An 18,879-nucleotide genomic window follows, 5' to 3' on the forward strand; every position below is an offset into this window, starting at 1 on the left:
CGGGCTTCTCACTGCTGTGGCCTCTCCCGTTGCGGAGCACAGGCTCCGGACATGCAGACTCAGCGGCCATGGCTCACGGGCCCAGCCACTGCGCAGCATGTGGGATCTTCCCGGACCGGGGCATGAACCCGTGTCCCCTGCATCGGCAGGTGGACTCCCAACCACTGCCCCACCAGGGAAGCCCTAGTTACCTGATTCTTAAACCCTCCCTCACTTGGCAGCAGCTGTGCCGTGAATACCGTAACTATGTGAGGAACGGAAGTCTTCCCTGCACCACAGAGAATGACCCCATCGAGGGCCCAGATGGGAAAATCCATGGCAACACCTGCTTCATGTGTGCGGCCTTCTTGTGAGTAGAGCTGCAGTCACTGCTCCTGCTGAGTGTCGGAGAAGACAGGCCTGTGGTGGGCAAGAGAGATGATATTGAAGGTTTTTTCTAGGAGGCAGATGGCTATCTTTGCACTGAGTTTGGGGATTTACAAAGCCATATACTTGGTGCATTTCTTTGTAGTGTTCTCAGTGTTCTGAAAGGTATTTGAATTGCCATTAAGGGAGGACTATGTGCTAAGAGGAAACTCCTCCAGAGTTAATGGCATATAAGGATTGGAATTTTTGTTCTCTGCATACATACTGTCATGAATAATCCAAAGATGTAATCACTGGGTGCTAGCAAATTAAAAATTTGCTAATATTTAGTCATTTTTTAAGTACCCTAGTTGCTTTCTGAGGAGAAGGCCGATATCTTTGTTTTCCAAAATAAACAGAGTAGTGAAAATTTCTTTACTGGCTGGCCATGGCATATGTGTCTTACTCTTTAAGCAATACTAAAAACAAGAAGAACAATATGGAGAGGTGTACATTTACCTTTCTACTCCCAAGCTAAGTTGGTATAGGTGTAGAAGTAATGGAATATATCTATCAAGAGAGATTCCCCTTTAGGATAATATGTATTGGGTACTAGGAATGATTGTTCCCCCTGCCTTTCTCTTACAGCCAGCAAGAAGCAAAAGAAAAAGAAGCTGAATCCAAAAGACCTAAGAGAGGAGCTGAAAAGGTAGTTATTTTGGAAGCTTCATACCACAATGCGGTTTTGCAGTTTCTCTTTAAAAATAACTCATGGAATCACTGAAGGCCTATGTGAGAGAACTCAAGGTTTAGTTAGTCCAGGGGTTGATAAAATTTTCTTAAAGGGCCGGACAGTAGATATTTTAGGTTGTGACCATTCAGTCTCTGTCACAACTACTCAACTCTGCTACTGTAGCTCTAAAACAGCCATGGATGATATGCAGATAAATGGGCATGGCTGTGTTCCAATGAAACTTTACTTACACAAAAAAGGTGGTAGGCCATATTTTGCTCATGGGCCATAGTTTGCAAACCTCTGATTTACTCCATGCCCTATTTTTAATTGAAGATTTAAAATCCAGAAGGAGGAAGAACTTGCTTACAAAGGTAGTGAGACTATTGGTATCAGAATCTTCATACTTTTTCAAAGTTCTCACAGCTGCAAAACAGAAACAATTCAAACTTAGACTTCCTGACACCAAATCTAGCATTATTCCTAACACACTATGTAGCTTTGGATGAACACATTTGGTCAAACCAGGTGTGTTCCTTGCTTTAACTTTAATTATCTCTGGTGTCAGCAGTTGGCAGAAAAATAGAAGAGCAACTTTCCCCAATAATATTTTCTTGGTTTCAAAATGAATGACTCCAGGTAGATTTTTCCAGGTTTGTGGATATTTCCTTGCCCCCATCAAAAACTATTGATATTAAAAATAATCTATAATGAAGTATCACTTGGAATTCTGTATGATTGGTTTGTTTACAGTTATTTTTCCCACAATTGTGAGCCTGAATTTAAAAATAATATGAGTAGCTCATATGCTTCCCTTTTCAACATCAATAAGAAAATATTCTTCAGTATCAGACGATTTCTGATTTCACATTAGCTACTACCCATAAACTATCCTCTCATATCATATTTCTTTTGCTAAATATGACCAGTTAGGGAATCAGGCAGTGAACCTTGAAGGAAAGCTAGGAAAAAACTCACTCTTGTCCTCACTGAGTTTTGACTTGAACTAAAAGATACAGAAAAAAACACAAGTTGAATCTTACTTGCCACCAGTAATTAATTATATGATCTTAAGTGATTTGCTTATTCTATCTCAATTCCTCATAACTCGGAAGCTAAAATTTACTGAGTACTTCCTAGATGTCAGTCATTGTAGATATAGTAGATATACATTATTTCACATTATTCTCATAACAATTCAGCACATATATTGAATACTTGATAGATATTGGCCATTATTATTTTAACTGTGTGGAACAGATACTATCATTATTTCCATTTTATAGAAGAGGTAACTGAGGCACAGAGAGGCAAGACCCCCTCATCCAAGGTCTCTTGGTGACAGAATGGAATTCTAACTAATGATATTATATAGCTGTCAACATATTGGGCTTGTCTGGACATACCTGGAATATTATGTTAAATTCTTTAGGAAAGGGGAAGAATTAAGAATGCAAAATGGTGCAAATGACTGAAACAGATTGGAACAGAAAGACTGAAGTATCTGGGGATGCTTTGCTCTTGGAAAAGCACATAGGGAGCTATGGAGAAGGACAAGAAAGCTTTCTCCAAATATATGAAGGACTTTCTGCGTGCAGGAAGGAAAATATACTCAATTTTTCTGAGGGAAGTAAAATATGTTGACTTTGCTTACTGGTTTGAAAGAACATATTCATCCCATGCAGTGACATCTTAGAAGAATAAAACTCTAAGAATAAGGATCCTATAGGATTGATTAGAGATATTTTCCAAGATCCTCCCAAAGTAGCACTATGGCTAATCTGTGGGAATGATCTAAGAAATTTTGGAATGAACTATCTGGAGGGTAACGAACTCATCACTGTAGGTATTCCAGTGCAAATTAGACCACTTTTTGGCAGGTATGACATAAAGGGGATTGAGACGTAATACAGATGGTTGCACCAGGTGAACTTCAAAGTTCTACCTAAACCTTAATTCTTTAAAATTCTATGCCATGTGCAGTGTTTTTATTGCATTATAATATAATAGAGAGGGACAATAAAATCTTGACTAAGGACTGTGACCAGTCTGCAGAGAACCCAGTTTATTAAGAGGTTCTTGCTTGTGTGTGACTGCAGGTTCAGTCTGGATTTGGAGGCTATATCTCAAGGAAAAAGAAACAGAAACCTCTTTTTAAGTCCTGTGTGCTTACTAGGATTTGAACAAAACAGTTGCCAGAAAGAAACATTCATAGGTCATTTTCTTTTTTTTTTTTTTTCCAGGAAGCACTTAGTAGGGACCCAACAAAGTAATTTCCAAGAAAATACCCAAGCTCTTGCCTTTTCTCCTCCTTTTAGGATACATGCAGTGAATTTCGGAGCCTTCTGAAAAATGGAAGTCTTTTCTGCACTCGAGAAAATGATCCTGTGCGTGGCCCAGATGGCAAGACCCATGGCAACAAGTGCGCCATGTGCAAAGAAGTCCTGTGAGTGCACAGATGAAGCCCATGCTGTGGGTGGCAGAGCCGGGAGGCAAAGAGCTGGGAAGATAATATAGATTGTGTTTGTCCTTTCCTTACGTGTAAAAATGACAAATGATGATCTCTAAAGCATTTTGGGGTGAATCTCTCTTTACAGAGGCTAAGATTCACAATTCTAGAAATAGGCAATAGATGACTAAGTTATTACACTACATTCTCCATTAGTTCTGGGGTAGCACCTTACAATGATCACACCATCTTTCTTGATAAAATCTTAAGCCCTTTGCTGTCAGGTGGATCCCTTTTCTGGATTATTTTGTAATCCCCATCGGAAAGAACATACACAGATTTTACTATCAATCTAACGCCTCTACCTGCATTTTTGGAAAAAAAAAATCACATTTCTAGGAAACTAAAAATAGCTTTACACAAAGTTTGGAAGTACACCTAAAATATTTGTCATTAACAGTCATTTGCTGAACATGTACAATGTATAATGTGTATAACGGTTGGTTATACAAAGTTGAATGAAACAGTATTACCAAAAATCATATAGTTCAGTAAGGTTTAGACATGGGCATAAATTAATATAACACAAAGGAGGAATTGCTAAGTGAAAAATGATATATACAGTGTGTTGTGGTAGTTTAGGAAAGGGAGCGTTAATAGAAAGTTTTATGGAAGAATAGAATTAGATCTGGTAATTTGGATCATATGTGAACAGTATGGGAAGGAATGAGAGGAAGAAGGAACAGCGTAGGTAAAATCTAAAATTAAAGAAACTGTACTGTATGTACATAAAGAGAGCAAGTCATTTTAGTTTAGTCAGAGCTTACCCACTTCACCAACTGTGAATGCCAGATCATGGATTTTGAAGTCAATTCTATATACAGTGGCAAGCTGCTAAAATTTTTCAGCTAGGAGAGTAAGTGGCGTAAATATGGTTCCTTTCGGAAGATTCATATGTCAGCAGTAAAAAGAAGAAAAGAGGAAGGGACTAAAATTCAGAATACCGCTGGCGGTAGTAGGGGATTACAATAATCCAGTGAGAGGTAACTAGAGCAAGGGAGCTAGAATAGAAGGTGAGTGGGTCAACATAGGAGACACTGTGAAAGTGAAACCAACGTCCTGTGGCAACAGCTATGCGAGCTGAAGGAGAGGGAGCGGTTAGGGATGGCTCCAGTGTTTTGTTCTTTGTGAAAGAGAATCCAGGAGGAAGAACACATTTGGTAGAGAAGATAATTATTTTGGGACCTTTTGAACATGAGGTATTTGAGAGAAATCCAGCTGGAGGTTCACATGAGCATTTACAAAATGCTAATTAATTGTTCACCTAGTCTTGCTTGAGGTTATGTAAACGCTGGTTTTCTTCTACTGCAATGAGAGCTCTTCCAGGCAAAAGGATGCGACATAATTCATCTTTCTATTGATATTTTCAAAGAAGAGGGCCTGCAATGTAATAGGTGTTCAATAAATGCTGGTGAATTCCATACAAATCTAATCTGGTCATATGATGAGAAACTCACAGAAATGCATTCCACTCTCTGTAATCTATTATTCCCTACCTCCCACTTTCCAATTTCCAGCCAGAAAGAAGATGAAGAAAGAAAGAGAAAAGAAAAGGAGAGAAAAGAAAAGGAAGGTCAGAGAAAAGCTGCACGGAATGGTTGCAAACGTGGCAGAAGAGGGAAAGCTCAGGTGAGAGCAGCCTCTAATTTCCATAACCAGAGTGGGCTCAACTCAATGGCACTGGGACCCCGGCAGACCCTATGGTCAAAGGCTATGAATGTATGTAGTGCTGAGTTGGAAAGCATCCTTGGAAGGACAGGGGATTTTCCCCTTAAGACTGTAGAGTAATATCTGAGCAATTTTTAGTTTCTCTAGGGCTCACTTTGACTTCTTTAAACTTGGAAATAATTAACATGAATACCAGACCCCAGTCTCTTGACTCCTCTTTATATCATCTAGCTTTCAGGCCAATAAATGATCCTAGGAGAGTAAGTGGTATAAATGTGGAGATGTTCCACATCAGCATCACATGCTCTTCATTTCCTTTCATTATTCTCTCTTTCCCTGAATGGAGCCACTTTTTGGAAGTATATTTTCTGTTGTTCCTAGGCAGGATAATATGGTAAAAGAGCACAGGTTTCCGAGTCAGATAGTTTGAGGTATCATCCTACCCATGCCACTTGGACTTGCAAAGCACTGAATAAATCACTTCATCTCACTCAACTCTAGTTTCTCTTACTTAGCACTACTCTTATAGGGATACAATAAAATAATTTAGGCAAGTGTTTAGCACATTTCCTGAGACTTTTTTTTTAAGTGTCAGCATGACAGTGTGGCATGTAAGCTTACTCCTTGGGCATGTGAACACAACTGCCTGAGATCACAGCCACCTTATTTCTATTCTTATGACCTGGGGATATCAAGACCATCTCTTTGCCTCCAGATCTGACACAGGCCCAATATCTGCCTTTGATAAATTTTGGCTTTTCTGTTTTTCCATATTTTCTCCTGTAGGAACCTGAGTTCTCACTCTCAAATGATAGACTTTCTATCTTCATAATTTGCTTAAGCCTGTCTTCCTTGGCATTTTGCATGATTCTGTGCTTTCTCCCAGCACTTCTTTCTCCCTTCTATCTACATTAGAGGTCAGCAAATTTTTTTTTTTCTGTAAAAGGCCAGATAGCAAATATTTTAGGCATTACGGGTCACACGGTCTCTGTCGCAACTATTCAACTCTGTTGAATAGCCACTGTTGTGGGAAAGCAGCCATAAATAATATTTAAATGAATGAGTGAGGGTGCGTTTCAAGTTTTATATATAAAACTTCATATGTAAGAACAGACAGCAGGACAGATTAGTCCTGTAGGCTATAGTTTGCTTACCCTTGATTTGTGCGATTAAATCCCAACCAGCTTTATAATTTCCCTTTGTAGAACCTTAAAAGCAACATTACCCATGACAACAGATGTCTTAGAATATGGATAATTCCAGCCCCTCCTCTTCTGTAGACAGCAATCCTAGATGTTACATGCCTTATAAGAGGACACAGACAAGAGCTTCTTACTCAAATTATTTAACAAACTTAATAACAATACAACAGACCAAGTCATCCAGGAGGCCTGCTCTCTTCTTCCCTTTCAGGACCAATGTGCTGAGTATCGGAAACAAATGAAAAATGGAGCACTTAGCTGTACTCGGGAGATTGATCCTGTACGCAATGAAAATGGCAAATCATACAACAATAAGTGTGCCATGTGTAAAGAGAAACTGTAAGTAATTCTCTCAACCTGCATGTTTAAAAGATAGCCACCTGTTCCTCCTGAATTAATGGTTATTTCTCATTTGCCTATAGCTCCTTTCGTGAACACTACCTTTTTGTTAATTCTCAAATATTATCTCTTTCTCTTGCATCCCCTAAGGAACAATGAGCCCTAGTAAGGGCAGCTAATCAGTGGCTGATTCCTACTCTATTTTCTATCATAATTCTGTGAACTGTGTCATCATGGTAGATAATTGCTCTTTAGAACACATCATGGCTAAATCCTAAGGATGGTTTGCAATGGTCATTGGAATAGTTAACCAACATAGTTTAAGAGGGTGGCTTCATGTCATATGTATGGGACACATTTATTGCGTAATCCAGGGTTTGTTCCTTCTATTTATTTTCTTTTGGTGAATGGTACTGATTGGAGTGGTTAATGATCCAACTCAGCCACTCTTGATTTGTGTTATTGCAGCAAGTAACATAACCACTATTGGTCCCATCTGTATACTGAGGTAGTTTTCTAGGTAACCTTGATGGGTACTTATAGTTCTAAAATTTGATGCATATATTACAGTGTTATTAATTATGGTATTTAATTGATATGCATTTAATGAGCACTTAATGCTTCTCCACACACATTTTTTTTCTCCTTGAAAAAAAATCACAGTCTTGTGATTGTGGTACTACAGGCCATGTGATAAAATCTAGTTATTCCAAATGCTGCATTTTACAGATGAGAAAAACTGAATTTTTTTTTTTTAAGTACAAGGTCTCATGGGGGAGTGATTTCAGAGCTGAAACTAGAATCCAGTTCTTCTGAATACCAGCCTAGTATTTATTCCATGTCATAAAATTCTTTAATAGAAGCAGGGTGGCAGAATGGGGCAGTGCTAGGGTATTAGCATCATATGGTTATTTCAGCTCCATGTTCTTGGACAGGTTATTTCACGTCCCTAGGCTTTAATCTGCTCATATTTATAGTGGGGGTGGGGCAGCCATAATCACAGTAGCCACATGATGTTTCTTTTGAAAGTTAAATGAGAAAAACTATGTAAAACTCTTAGCACAGTGCCTAGCACAAAGGAGGTGCACAAAAAATGTGAATGGTCACTATTAGCACTGTCATTAGTGTTCAGTAAATAACAGGTGTCACCATTAATAGCAATAAAAGAATGTATTATGATCTCTTATGCTACCCTATGTTGCCCCTTTGCACACCTCATACTTCGTAGGTATGATGTACATAATTGAGATAGCTCTTCACATATGACTATTTCTTCCTGCATCACATATTAATAGTGGGTAATTTTGTGAAGGAACAAATGATGAATCTCAGATGCAAACAATTATTAAGATAAAACTTTGCTGATACAATCCATGTCATCTATGTTATAAGATACTTAACTGGGGCTTCCCTGGTGGCGCAGTGGTTGAGTGTCCGCCTGCTGATGCAGGGGACACAGGTTCATGCCCTGGTCCGGGAAGATCCCACATGCCGCAGAGCGGCTGGGCCCGTGAGCCATGGCCTCTGAGCCTGCGCGTCCGGAACCTGTGCTCTGCAACGGGAGAGGCCACAACAGTGAGAGGCCCGCATACCACACACAAAAAAAACAAAAAACAAAACAAAACAAAAAGATACTTACCTGGTACTCCAGGTAACAAAATATTTAACAACAGAACAAAGTATTTAACAACATAAATCAAATAATTTTACAATCTTTGGAACCCATTCATCTGACAATAAATGGTTTTTGACGGCCTACTATATAATAGGCACTCTTCACGGACAGGTGCTCTTCAAGTGAACAAGACAAAATTCCTGCCATATGAAACTACAATATAGGAAAGATTATAAACAAAAAAGTAAAAAGCTACATAACAAGACCAGGTGTTGATAAGTAAAGCAGAGAAAGGCAACAGAAAGGGATTGGAGGTGCTACTTTATGGTGTTTGGGGAAAGCCTGACAGTAAGGGAGACCTGAAAAAGGGAGTGAAATGAGCCAGCTGGCCATCTGAAGGAAGAAAGTTTCAGGCAGAGCAGAAGCCAATGCAAGTTTCTGTAGATATATATGAAATTCGCAAGCTCAGGGAAGAGAGAGGAGGTCATTGTGTCTCAAGATTACTGCGTGGAAAATTGCAGAAATTAATTTGGAAAGATCATGTAAGGCTTTTTTAGGCCAAGAGAAGGACATTGGATTTTATTCTATGTGTGATCAGAAGCCACTGGAGATTTTTGAGCAGAGTTGTGATTGTAGATTGAATTCCACCAGACTGAATCATTACAGGTGGTCTCTTTTTCCTAGTATTTGATTAAGATGTCATGACTTTATTATATTTGTTTGAATCCTCAGGATACATTTACTACCACTTCCCTATTTCTTATATATGAAAAGGGAGCTCTGTAAAATACACACACACACACACACACACACACACACACATTCATGTTATATACATTCATACACGTTTCTTTTAAGCATAAAGCCAAATGAAACTTTTTTTTTACATCTTTATTGGAGTATAATTGCTTTACAATGGTGTGTTAGTTTCTGCTTTATAACAAAGTGAATCAGTTATGCATATACATATGTTCCCATATCTCTTCCCTCTTGCATCTCCCTCCTTCCCACCCTCCCTATCTCACCCCTCTAGGTGGTCACAAAGCACCGAGCTGATCTCCCTGTGCTATGCGGCTGCTTCCCACTAGCTATCTATTTTACGTTTGGTACACAGACCTACTAGAGAATGGACTTGAGGATACGGGGAGGGGGAAGGTTAAGCTGTGACAAAGTGAGAGAGTGGCATGGACATATATACACTACCAAATGAAACTTTGAAGGAGAAATACGTGTACTAGAGTTCTGCAGTATTTGGATCTTGGGTCAACTGCATCCGAATCACCTGGCTTGCTTGTTAAAAATCAGGTTACTGAATCCCAATGTAGATCTTGTCAGTAAAATTGTTGGGATTGACGGTGAATCTGATTTTAAAAATCTCATAGCTGATTCTTAATGTACATGAAAACTTAGGAACCACTGGCATAAATATTTTATCAGAAAGGTGAAAGGTTAAAAAAAAAAAAACCCCAAAAAACCATGATCCTAAGGTACTTCCTATATCATTTGTCTTCTTTCTATCTTGGGCTCCAATGATATTATAATGAATTGAAATGGTACTATAATAGATTGACCTACAAATTGAGGAATAAGAATGGTGAATTGGTAAAGAATTAAAACCACAGCTTATGATAAAAAGGTGAAAGAACTGAGGAAGGCAGACTTGGAGACCTGAAACTTGCCTTTAGATATCTAAAGGATTAATATCAGGAAGAGGTAATGGATTCAGCAGGCTTGTTCTGTGTTTTCCTGAGAATGTGAAGTAAAACTAAAGGATGAAAGCTATAGGGAGATGAATTTGGATACAAATAAAGGAGACTCTGAGATTAACTTGACTTGATCTGCCTAGAATATCTACCCTGTAATGAGGGAGCTTCTTAATAACCAAAGTCACTGTCCATCTGTGAGAGGTGCAGAGAGGTTCTCTGTGAAGGAGGTGGTTTAGTATACATAAACTCTAAGGCCCCTTCCAAATCTGAGTATGTGTCTGCAAGATGACTACTGACTCTTTTCTTTTCCAGGCAAAGAGAAGCAGAGGAAAAAAAAAAGAATTCTCGGAAGAGATCAAATGGGAATGAATCAGCATTAGGAAAGGTGAATCATTAACTAGGTTTTGGCAAGAATGGTCTTTCTGTAAGTCATTACTTAACTATCAAAAATGTGGAAAGAGGTTGTCAATGTTACCAGTCAGGATATTGCCCTTAGAACATCAGAAATCATCATTAATGGGAATATCTATCCCTGATAACTTTTTCAGTGTAGAAATTTAACACCAGATGGAAATCTTTCGGTCTAACACTTTATAAAACAGTTTTATAAATAGTAGTTTAAGTATCTCAATAGCCTGGTCAACTAAGTTTTTTTTCAACCTCATTTTATAGATGGGGAAAATGAGGTTCGGCTGCTGTAACAAATTACTACCAACAGTGGTAAAGCAACCCAAATTCATCATCATACATTTCTGGAGTTCAGAAGTCCTAAATGGGTCTCACTGTGTTACAGCCGAGGTGTCAGTAGGGCTGCTTTCCTTTTTCGAGGTTCTGGGGAAGATCTATTTCTTTGCCTTTTTTTAAAATTTCTAGAAGTGCCTGCATTCCTTGGCTTGTGGCCATCTTTAAAATCAGCAGAGGCCAGTTGATTTTTTTTTTAAGCTGCATCATTCTGACACTGATTTTCCTGCCTTCCTATTTCACTCATAGGAATATTTGTGATTACCCTGGGCCCACCCGGATAATCCAGGATAATCTCTCCATTCTAAGGTCACCTGGTTAGCAACCTGAATTCCATCTTCAACTTTAATTCCTGCTTGCCATGTGAGGCTACATATTTTCAGGTTCCAGGAATTATAACTTGGACACCTTTGTGGTCCGTTATAGAGCCTCCCACAGCAAGGTTAAGTGGCTGCCCAACTCCTGAGTCAAAATCTTCCAATTTTCAAACTCAGTCAAATACTACGTGAAAATAGCCATTTCCAATGTAATCCTTCCTTCTTTTCAGGATGTATGTGATCAGTTTAGAAGTCAAATGGAAAATGGACAACTTACTTGCACCCAAGAAAGTGACCCTGTCCAGGGTCCAGATGGCAGGACACATGGCAACACGTGTGCTATGTGTAAGGAAAAACTGTGAGTTATTTTTCAAAAATGGGCCTTTAGTTGTGAGTCTTAAAGGAAATAATCATTTCTCATCAGCTTGAGAAAATGACAATTATTTTTAAAGCACACCTGAGGTGTTTGTTCACTTTAGTTGAAGCGTTTCTTCTCATGTTTTTCTTCAAGGGAAAGGGAAGCAGCCAAAACAAAAACGAAAGAGCAGGACTGCATGAGAAACACAGTTGAAAAGAACAATGGAAAAGAGGTAATATATGTTAGATGTGCTTATACTTAAATTTGGATGATTGGTTGCAAGATTGATTCATTCAACAAATACTTATGGAATGCCTACTCTGTCCCAGTCGTTGTGGATATAATGATAAACAAGAAAGACATGGCCAGAACTTCAAAGAAACAGCATGGAATTCAATGCCCTAAGAGCAACTCTGATGCAATTACCACACATTTGCAGGAACAGTGGTAATTGTCAAATTATTGTTATTATCAAGTGGATTTTTTTTTCTGAAGGTTTAAAACAATTAAGCAAATAGATGCCAAAATTACACACAAGAAAAAAAAGTATCAAAAGCTTGGAGCTCCAGGTGATAAATTCTTGACTTGGCATTCTAGTGCCATCTTGTATTCAATTGGGGGTTTTAAAATAAGGTTCAATGCTTTACGATAGCAGCACATAGAATATGACAACAGCACAATCTCTTCTAATCCATCTATGGACTTCAATTAGAAAAGTGAAATAGTGAAATTTCCCCAGGAAAGTTTTCCCATTAATGAGGCAACTTTTCATGAGCTCTATACTGACTACACAAAATGAAACATTAATAGTAATGTTCATTTTTGAAAAGCATGTTGGGAATTATGCATTTTGGTAGATGAATGGCTTTGAGAAAAGACTTTATTGTACAACTTCAAATGATCTCTACTGGATATCTATTCTATTTCTAACATTGATCATTTTTTTTCAAGTTTTAAAATATCTATTTTAGCAATTTCAAACAAGAAGAAATCCTCTTTCAGCAGACCAGAAAGGCTCTTCACCCAACTTCCTCCCACTCCCCCTCCAAACCAAGTCCTTTTCCCAACAGCCTGGAATGCTATGCTGAACTTACTTATACTGATTATATACTTATGTAAATATAAATATGTAATTTTATACTTATTATATTTACATTGAGCCTAATGGAATTGCTTTTCTAGAGCTTTGCCAAGGTCAGGAGTAGAAAGAAGTAAAGAAGATATGAGAGCATGAAGTATATTCATTCACAAAGTGCAATCTTGAATTGGGTCCTAGAAGGGAGACTTTAGCACCTAATCTGATGACCCAAAAAAAGAAGAAAGGTATCAAACATGAATTTTATCTAATTATTTTCCCAAATCAAGTAGAATAATAGATGAGTTACACTAGTGAAATACATAGTAATTACATATTTCTAGTAAATTAGGCACTATACTAGGGATCCCTAAGCATGGAGAAGAGCTATTCACAAAATCTGCTATTTTCCCCCCAGCTTTATTAAGCTACAGTTGACATAAAACATTATGTAAATTTGTGTACAACACATTGATTTGATAGACTTAAAGAATGTAAAATGATTACCATTATAGTGTTAGCTGACACCTCCATCACCTCACATAATTACCATTCCTTTTTTGTGGTGAGAATATTTAAGATCTACTCACCAACTTTGAGTATATAACACAGTATTATTAGCTATAATCACCATACCATATATTAGAGCCCCAGAACTTATCTTTTAACTAAAAGCTTGTACCCTTTGACCAATGTCTCCCATTTTCTCCAATACCATCCCCTGGTTAACGACCCTTCTATTCTCTGTTTCTATGAGTTCAGCTTTTTTAAATTCCACATATAAGTGATGTCATACAGTATTTGACTTTCTTTGTCTGACTTATTTAACTTAGCACAGTGCCCTCAGGATTCATCCAAGTTGTCACTAATGGAAGGATTTCCTTTTCTCATGACTGAATAATATTCCATTGTCTGTGTGTGTGTGTGTGTGTATCTCGGCTCTTGTGAATAATAAAATGTTTTTTTTTCAGATTTTTATTGGAGTATAGTTGATTTACAATGTTGTATTAGTTTCAGGTATGCGGCAAAGTGAACGAGTTATACATATACACATATCCACTCTTTGTTTTAGATTCTTTTCCCATATAGGCCATTACAGAGTGTTGAGTAGAGTTCCCTGTGCTGTGCAGCAGGTTCTTATTAGTTCTCTATTTTATACATAGTAGTGTGCATATGTCAATCCCAATCTCCCAATTTATCCCTCCCAAAATGTGTTATTTAAAAAAAAAAATTTACTGAAGTATAACAGTCATATAGAAAAAGTGTATACATCGTAAGTGTACAGCTATTACTAAGTGATCATATCTGTGATATTAACACCGGATCAAGAAATAAGATATCACCAGCAGACCAGAAACCCGATCATGCTTCCTCCTGAATAACCTGGTTTTGAGCTGAGCTTTCTCTTGGGGAAGAGAACAACATTCATTATTCATTTTGTCATTTATTTAGCTATCATTTATGCATTCTACAAATAATTATTAAGCACCTACTATTTTCCAAGCATTACTGTGCATATGAGAACAATAGCCATAAACAGAACAGATACAACTCTCTACACTTATGGAGTTTATACTGGAAGAACACAGATCATAGATGATGCGAATAAATAAAATGTAATAGCAAGGGGGAAGTAAAGTAGAAAAATGCTATAGTAAATGCTGGGATACAATTTTAAGTAGCTTGTACAGGAAAGAGCTCTCTGAGAAGGTGACATTTGCACCTCCTAAAGGGATCAATTCCATACATGTAAGTGAGGGGAGAACATTCCAAGAAGAGGAACAGCAAAGCCTTGAGGCAGGGATCACAGTACAGCAAGGAGCCCAGTACAGTTGACACAGAGTGACCACAGAGACAGTCATAAAGGAGGCAGTCATTAAAGTAACAGGAGGCCATCTTATGTAGGATTTTGCAGACTATTTTAAAGGCGTTAGCTATTATTCTGAATGAAGGTTTTGAAAAGAGCAGTGACGTGATGTGATTTATGTTTTGAAAGAATGACTCTGCCTGCTGAATTGAAAATACACTGCAGAAGGACAAAAGAAAAAGCTAGACAGCTAGTTAGCCACAGCAGTAATCCACAGAGGCTGGTTTATACCATGGTGGTAGTGGTGGAGGTCATGAGAAGTGGATGAATCCTAGGTCTATTTTGGAGGTGGAGAATTTGTTCAGAGTTGATGTGCTATGTAAGAAAAGAGAAGCATAATTCTGTCTTTGTTGCTTCTTTATAATCCTTTATTTTAGTAGTTCAATCTTGGGGCAGCAGATACCTGAAAAATACTAAGGATATACCTGGTTCAGTCCTACCTTTACCAGTGATTATTAGAAGGGGCTTGTCTAAACTCTCCCTGAATTATCTCTATTGGTAAGGAACTCACCAGAGTCTAAAACAGTCCCTTTAGATGTTTGAATTATTTAACAAAACAAATTAGAAAATAATTCTTTATACCTCTAAAATAATTATCAACAGACAGACTACTATTACATTTTCTATTTCTTCTCAGAAAGTGGTTTTCAAGGAATTTGTTAATTCCATCTAAGTGGTCAAATTTATTGGCATACAGTTATTAATAACATTTCCACATTATCCTTTTAATATCTACATTTATATAGTGTACCACTTTTTATTTTTAATATTGCTAATGTGTGTTTCTTGCATTTTGTCAATTTTGTAAATAGTTTATCAATTTATTAATCTTTTCACACAACCAATGTTTGGCTTTGTTCTGTTTTCTATTTCATAAATTTCTTTTCTTTATTATTTGTTTTCTTCTATTTCCTCTGAGCTTAATTTGCTTATTATTTGCTAGCTTCTTGAAATGGAGGTTTATTGATTTTAAAACTTTTTATGTATTTACTTAAAACTCTCCTTCAGATCACTGAGTTAGCTACTGAGTTTTGATATTTTGTATTTTCATTATCATTCAGTTCAAAACACTTCTACATTCCATTATGATTACTTTAGAGTCATGAGTTCTTTAGAAGTGTGTTGCTTAATTTCTAAATACTGAGGAATTTTATAGCTATCATATTTATTACTATAATTATTCCACTGTGATCCTAAAACTTACATTTTATGACTTCAATTTTGAAATTTATCAACACTGGCTTAATGACCCAGGATATGGTCTATTTTGGCAACAATTTCATGTCCACTTGAAAGGAATGTATAGTCTGCAGCTGTCAGATATAGAGGTCTATAAATGTCATTTAGGTCAAGCTGGTTAATTTTGTTTTTCAAATATTATACGTTGATATTTTTTGTCTGGGGTATCAATTATAAAAAGAAGTATGTTAATATTTCCATTTATGTTCGTAAATTTGCCTATTTCTCCCTTCAGTCAGTCAATTTTTGCCTCAGATATTTTGAAACTATAGGTACATAAATGTTTGGGATTGTTAATTACTGAACTTATTATTTTATAATTAGAAATTCTCTTCTTTATCTCTGCTATTACTTCTTGTCCTAAATTCTACTTTGTGGGATATTAATATAGATATACCACCTTTTGTATGATGAGTGTTTGCATGTATATATTTTCCATCCTTTTACTTTGAACCTACTGGTTGAAATATAAAGATATAGTTAAAGAATCATTAGAGAAATGCAAATCAAAACTACAATGCAAATCAAAACTACAATGAGGTATCACCTCACACCGATCAGAATGGCCATCATCAAAATATCTACAAATAATAAATGCTGGAGAGGGTGTGGAGAAAAGGGAACCCTCTTGCACTGTTGGTGGGAATGTAAATTGATACAGCCACTATGGAGAACAGTATGGAGGTTCCTTAAAAAACTAAAAATAGCACTACCATATGACCCAGCAATCCCACTGCTGGGCATATACCCCGAGAAAACCATAATTCAAAAAGAGTCATGTATCACAATGTTCATTGCAGCACTATTTACAACAGCCAGGACATGGAAGCAACTTAAGTATCCATTGCCAGATGAATGGATAAAGAAGATGTGGCACATATATACAATGGAATATTACTCAGCCATAAAAAGAAATGAAATTGAGTTATTTGTAGTGAGGTGGATGGACCTAGAGACTGTCATACAGAGTAAAGTAAGTCAGAAAGAGAAAAACAAATATTGTATGCTAACACATATATAGAGAATCTTAAAAAAAAAAAAAAAAAGGTTCTGAAGAACCTAGGCGCAGAACAGGAATAAAGACGCAGATGTAGAGAATGGACTTGAGGACACGGGGAGGGGGAATGGGAAGCTGGGACGAAGTGAGAGAGTGGCATGGACATATATACACTACCAAATGTAAAATAGATAGCTAGTGGGAAGCAGCCACATAGCACAGGGAGATCAGCTCCATGCTCTGTGTCCACCTAGAGGGGTGGGATACGGAGGGTGGGAGGGAGATGCAGAGGGAGGAGAAATGGAGATATACATATAAGTATAGCTGATTCACTTTGTTATATAGCAGAAACTAACACATCATTGTAAAGCAATTATACTCCAATAAAGATGTTAAAAATAGTTATTATTAAAAAAAGATATAGTTAAAGTATACTTCTTGTAAATATTATAAGTTCAGTCATTTTGTTTCTCCAGTCTGATAATGTCTGTTCTTTAACTGAAGTACTTGGTCCTATTAATATTTAATATAATTATTGACACCACTGAATTTTAGTCTTTCATAATCCTATTTTTAAAATTTCTCTGTGTTTTTTTCCCTTTGGTCATACCTTAAGATTAATAAAGTTGTTGTTATTATTATTATCATCATCATCATTATTAAACTCACACTTCCAAAAGACTAGCAAGAAGAAATAATGTTCCTTCTTCTACATGAAAAATCTATGTATTTTTTACCTTGGGAAACATACTGACAACTAACATATACTGAGCACTTAGTGTGTGCCAAACACTGTATTATGTATGCATATAAATGCATTATCTGATTTGATTCCCTAAAACAAATGAGGCAAGAGCTATTATTATTCATGTTTTTCAGATGAGAAACTAAGGCTCAGAGAAGTCAGATAAATCACTCCTCTAATTAGTGGCAGAGCTGGGACTCAAAAACCCATATGGTTACCCAGCATTTACCTCTGAGTCTCTCCTTTCTAGATTGTATATAACCAGTGTCTTCATTTAAGAAAAAAAAAAGGGATATTATTTCTTGCATGGTAGTTTTTTTCCTATGGGCATACCTCAGTTTATCTGTGCCCAGTATCATGTAGGATTTCTGTTTTCTTATTGCTTTGTTTTTCCTTGTATATTGGTTTATCTACTTAACTTCCCTAGTAAAAAGAAGCCAAATCTAGGAGATTAAATCTACCTAACAGTGGTGTGAAACGAATATGTGAGTTTGTGTAACCTATGTTACAGTTCCTTTACTAACCATTTATTCATACATGATTGAGGAAATCAAGAGGTTTTCCCCAAGCTCATTATCTCTTGAGTGCCATTGAGCAAATGTACTTTATGTTTTGCTTGTTCAGAACTCTGAGATGTGCAAACACTACCGAGTATTACCCAGGATGGGTTACCTTTGTCCAAAGGATTTACAGCCTGTCTGTGGTGATGATGGCCAGACATACGGCAATCCTTGCAGGCTCTGTCATGAAAATCTGTAAGTATACAAGTCCAATGAGTCCATCTTCCAGTGTAGAGGCTCTTGATGACAGTGCTGACCCACAGCAGTGTACTGATATGAATGTGAGGTGTGTTGCAAACAATTTACTAATCATAGCAGTTAAAATTCAAATGTTGTGAATGATCTTATTCATGCATAAAATAGAGAGGATTTAAGGTTTTCCCTTTAATAAAACTGTTCATATAGTTTACTGAGTGAAAGAGAAAGGAAAAAGTGGTGGGTTACAATAATTAGAGAAAATCTAAGCCCATGTGCACTCATGGGAGCGTGAACATCATCTACCCTTCGTGTAAAGAGAAAAAAGTTGAAAATCATTGCGATACAGAGTCAGCCCAGCCTCTAATCTCTAATGGCCTTATGACTACCTGATAGTCACAGATTTCCAATCCTCTCCAAGTCTTCTTGGAGCAGGAAGTGCTATCATGCAGAAGAAAGCACACTGGAGCAACCGGCAGACCTGTTCTCAATTTATCACAATCTATCTGCAGGCATATTATCTCATCCTGAGATTCACTTTCTTCCCTGGAAAACTTGAGATAGTTCTCTGGGCCAGCTGACTTCACAGGATTATTGAGAAGAATAGCGATTTTTATTTTAGTTAAATACAAGGAATTTGTTTTAATACTTTAATTATTGGTTGTAGA

The 18,879-nt window shown here is 37.1% G+C and overlaps 1 protein-coding gene across 8 annotated transcripts in view; it reads left to right on the forward strand.

The window, feature by feature from the left end:
• The window catches only part of SPINK5 (serine peptidase inhibitor Kazal type 5), a 71,556-nt gene that overhangs the window by 45,123 nt on the left and 7,554 nt on the right, over positions 1-18,879 (forward strand). For 6 of the 8 annotated variants that reach the window (XR_004024003.2, XR_016392793.1, XR_016392792.1 and 3 more), the window contains 9 exons: positions 222-349; positions 994-1,054; positions 3,397-3,524; positions 5,105-5,216; positions 6,669-6,796; positions 10,430-10,502; positions 11,406-11,533; positions 11,687-11,765; positions 18,081-18,211. Coding sequence is in view for 1 of the 8 variants with exons in the window: in XM_022590034.3 (XP_022445742.1) it covers positions 222-349; positions 994-1,054; positions 3,397-3,524; positions 5,105-5,216; positions 6,669-6,796; positions 10,430-10,502; positions 11,406-11,533; positions 11,687-11,765; positions 18,081-18,211 (968 nt within the window). In the remaining 7 variants the exon portion in view is untranslated. The remainder of the gene's footprint in view (positions 1-221; positions 350-993; positions 1,055-3,396; positions 3,525-5,104; positions 5,217-6,668; positions 6,797-10,429; positions 10,503-11,405; positions 11,534-11,686; positions 11,766-18,080; positions 18,212-18,879) is intronic. The other 2 variants (XR_004024004.2, XR_016392794.1) reach the window with 1 other exon arrangement.

Source organism: Delphinapterus leucas, chromosome 3, assembly GCF_059928025.1.
Source record: "Delphinapterus leucas isolate spDelLeu-1000000601 "Yukka" chromosome 3, BTC_Dleu_Yukka2, whole genome shotgun sequence".
Classification (NCBI taxonomy): Eukaryota; Metazoa; Chordata; class Mammalia; order Artiodactyla; family Monodontidae; genus Delphinapterus; species Delphinapterus leucas.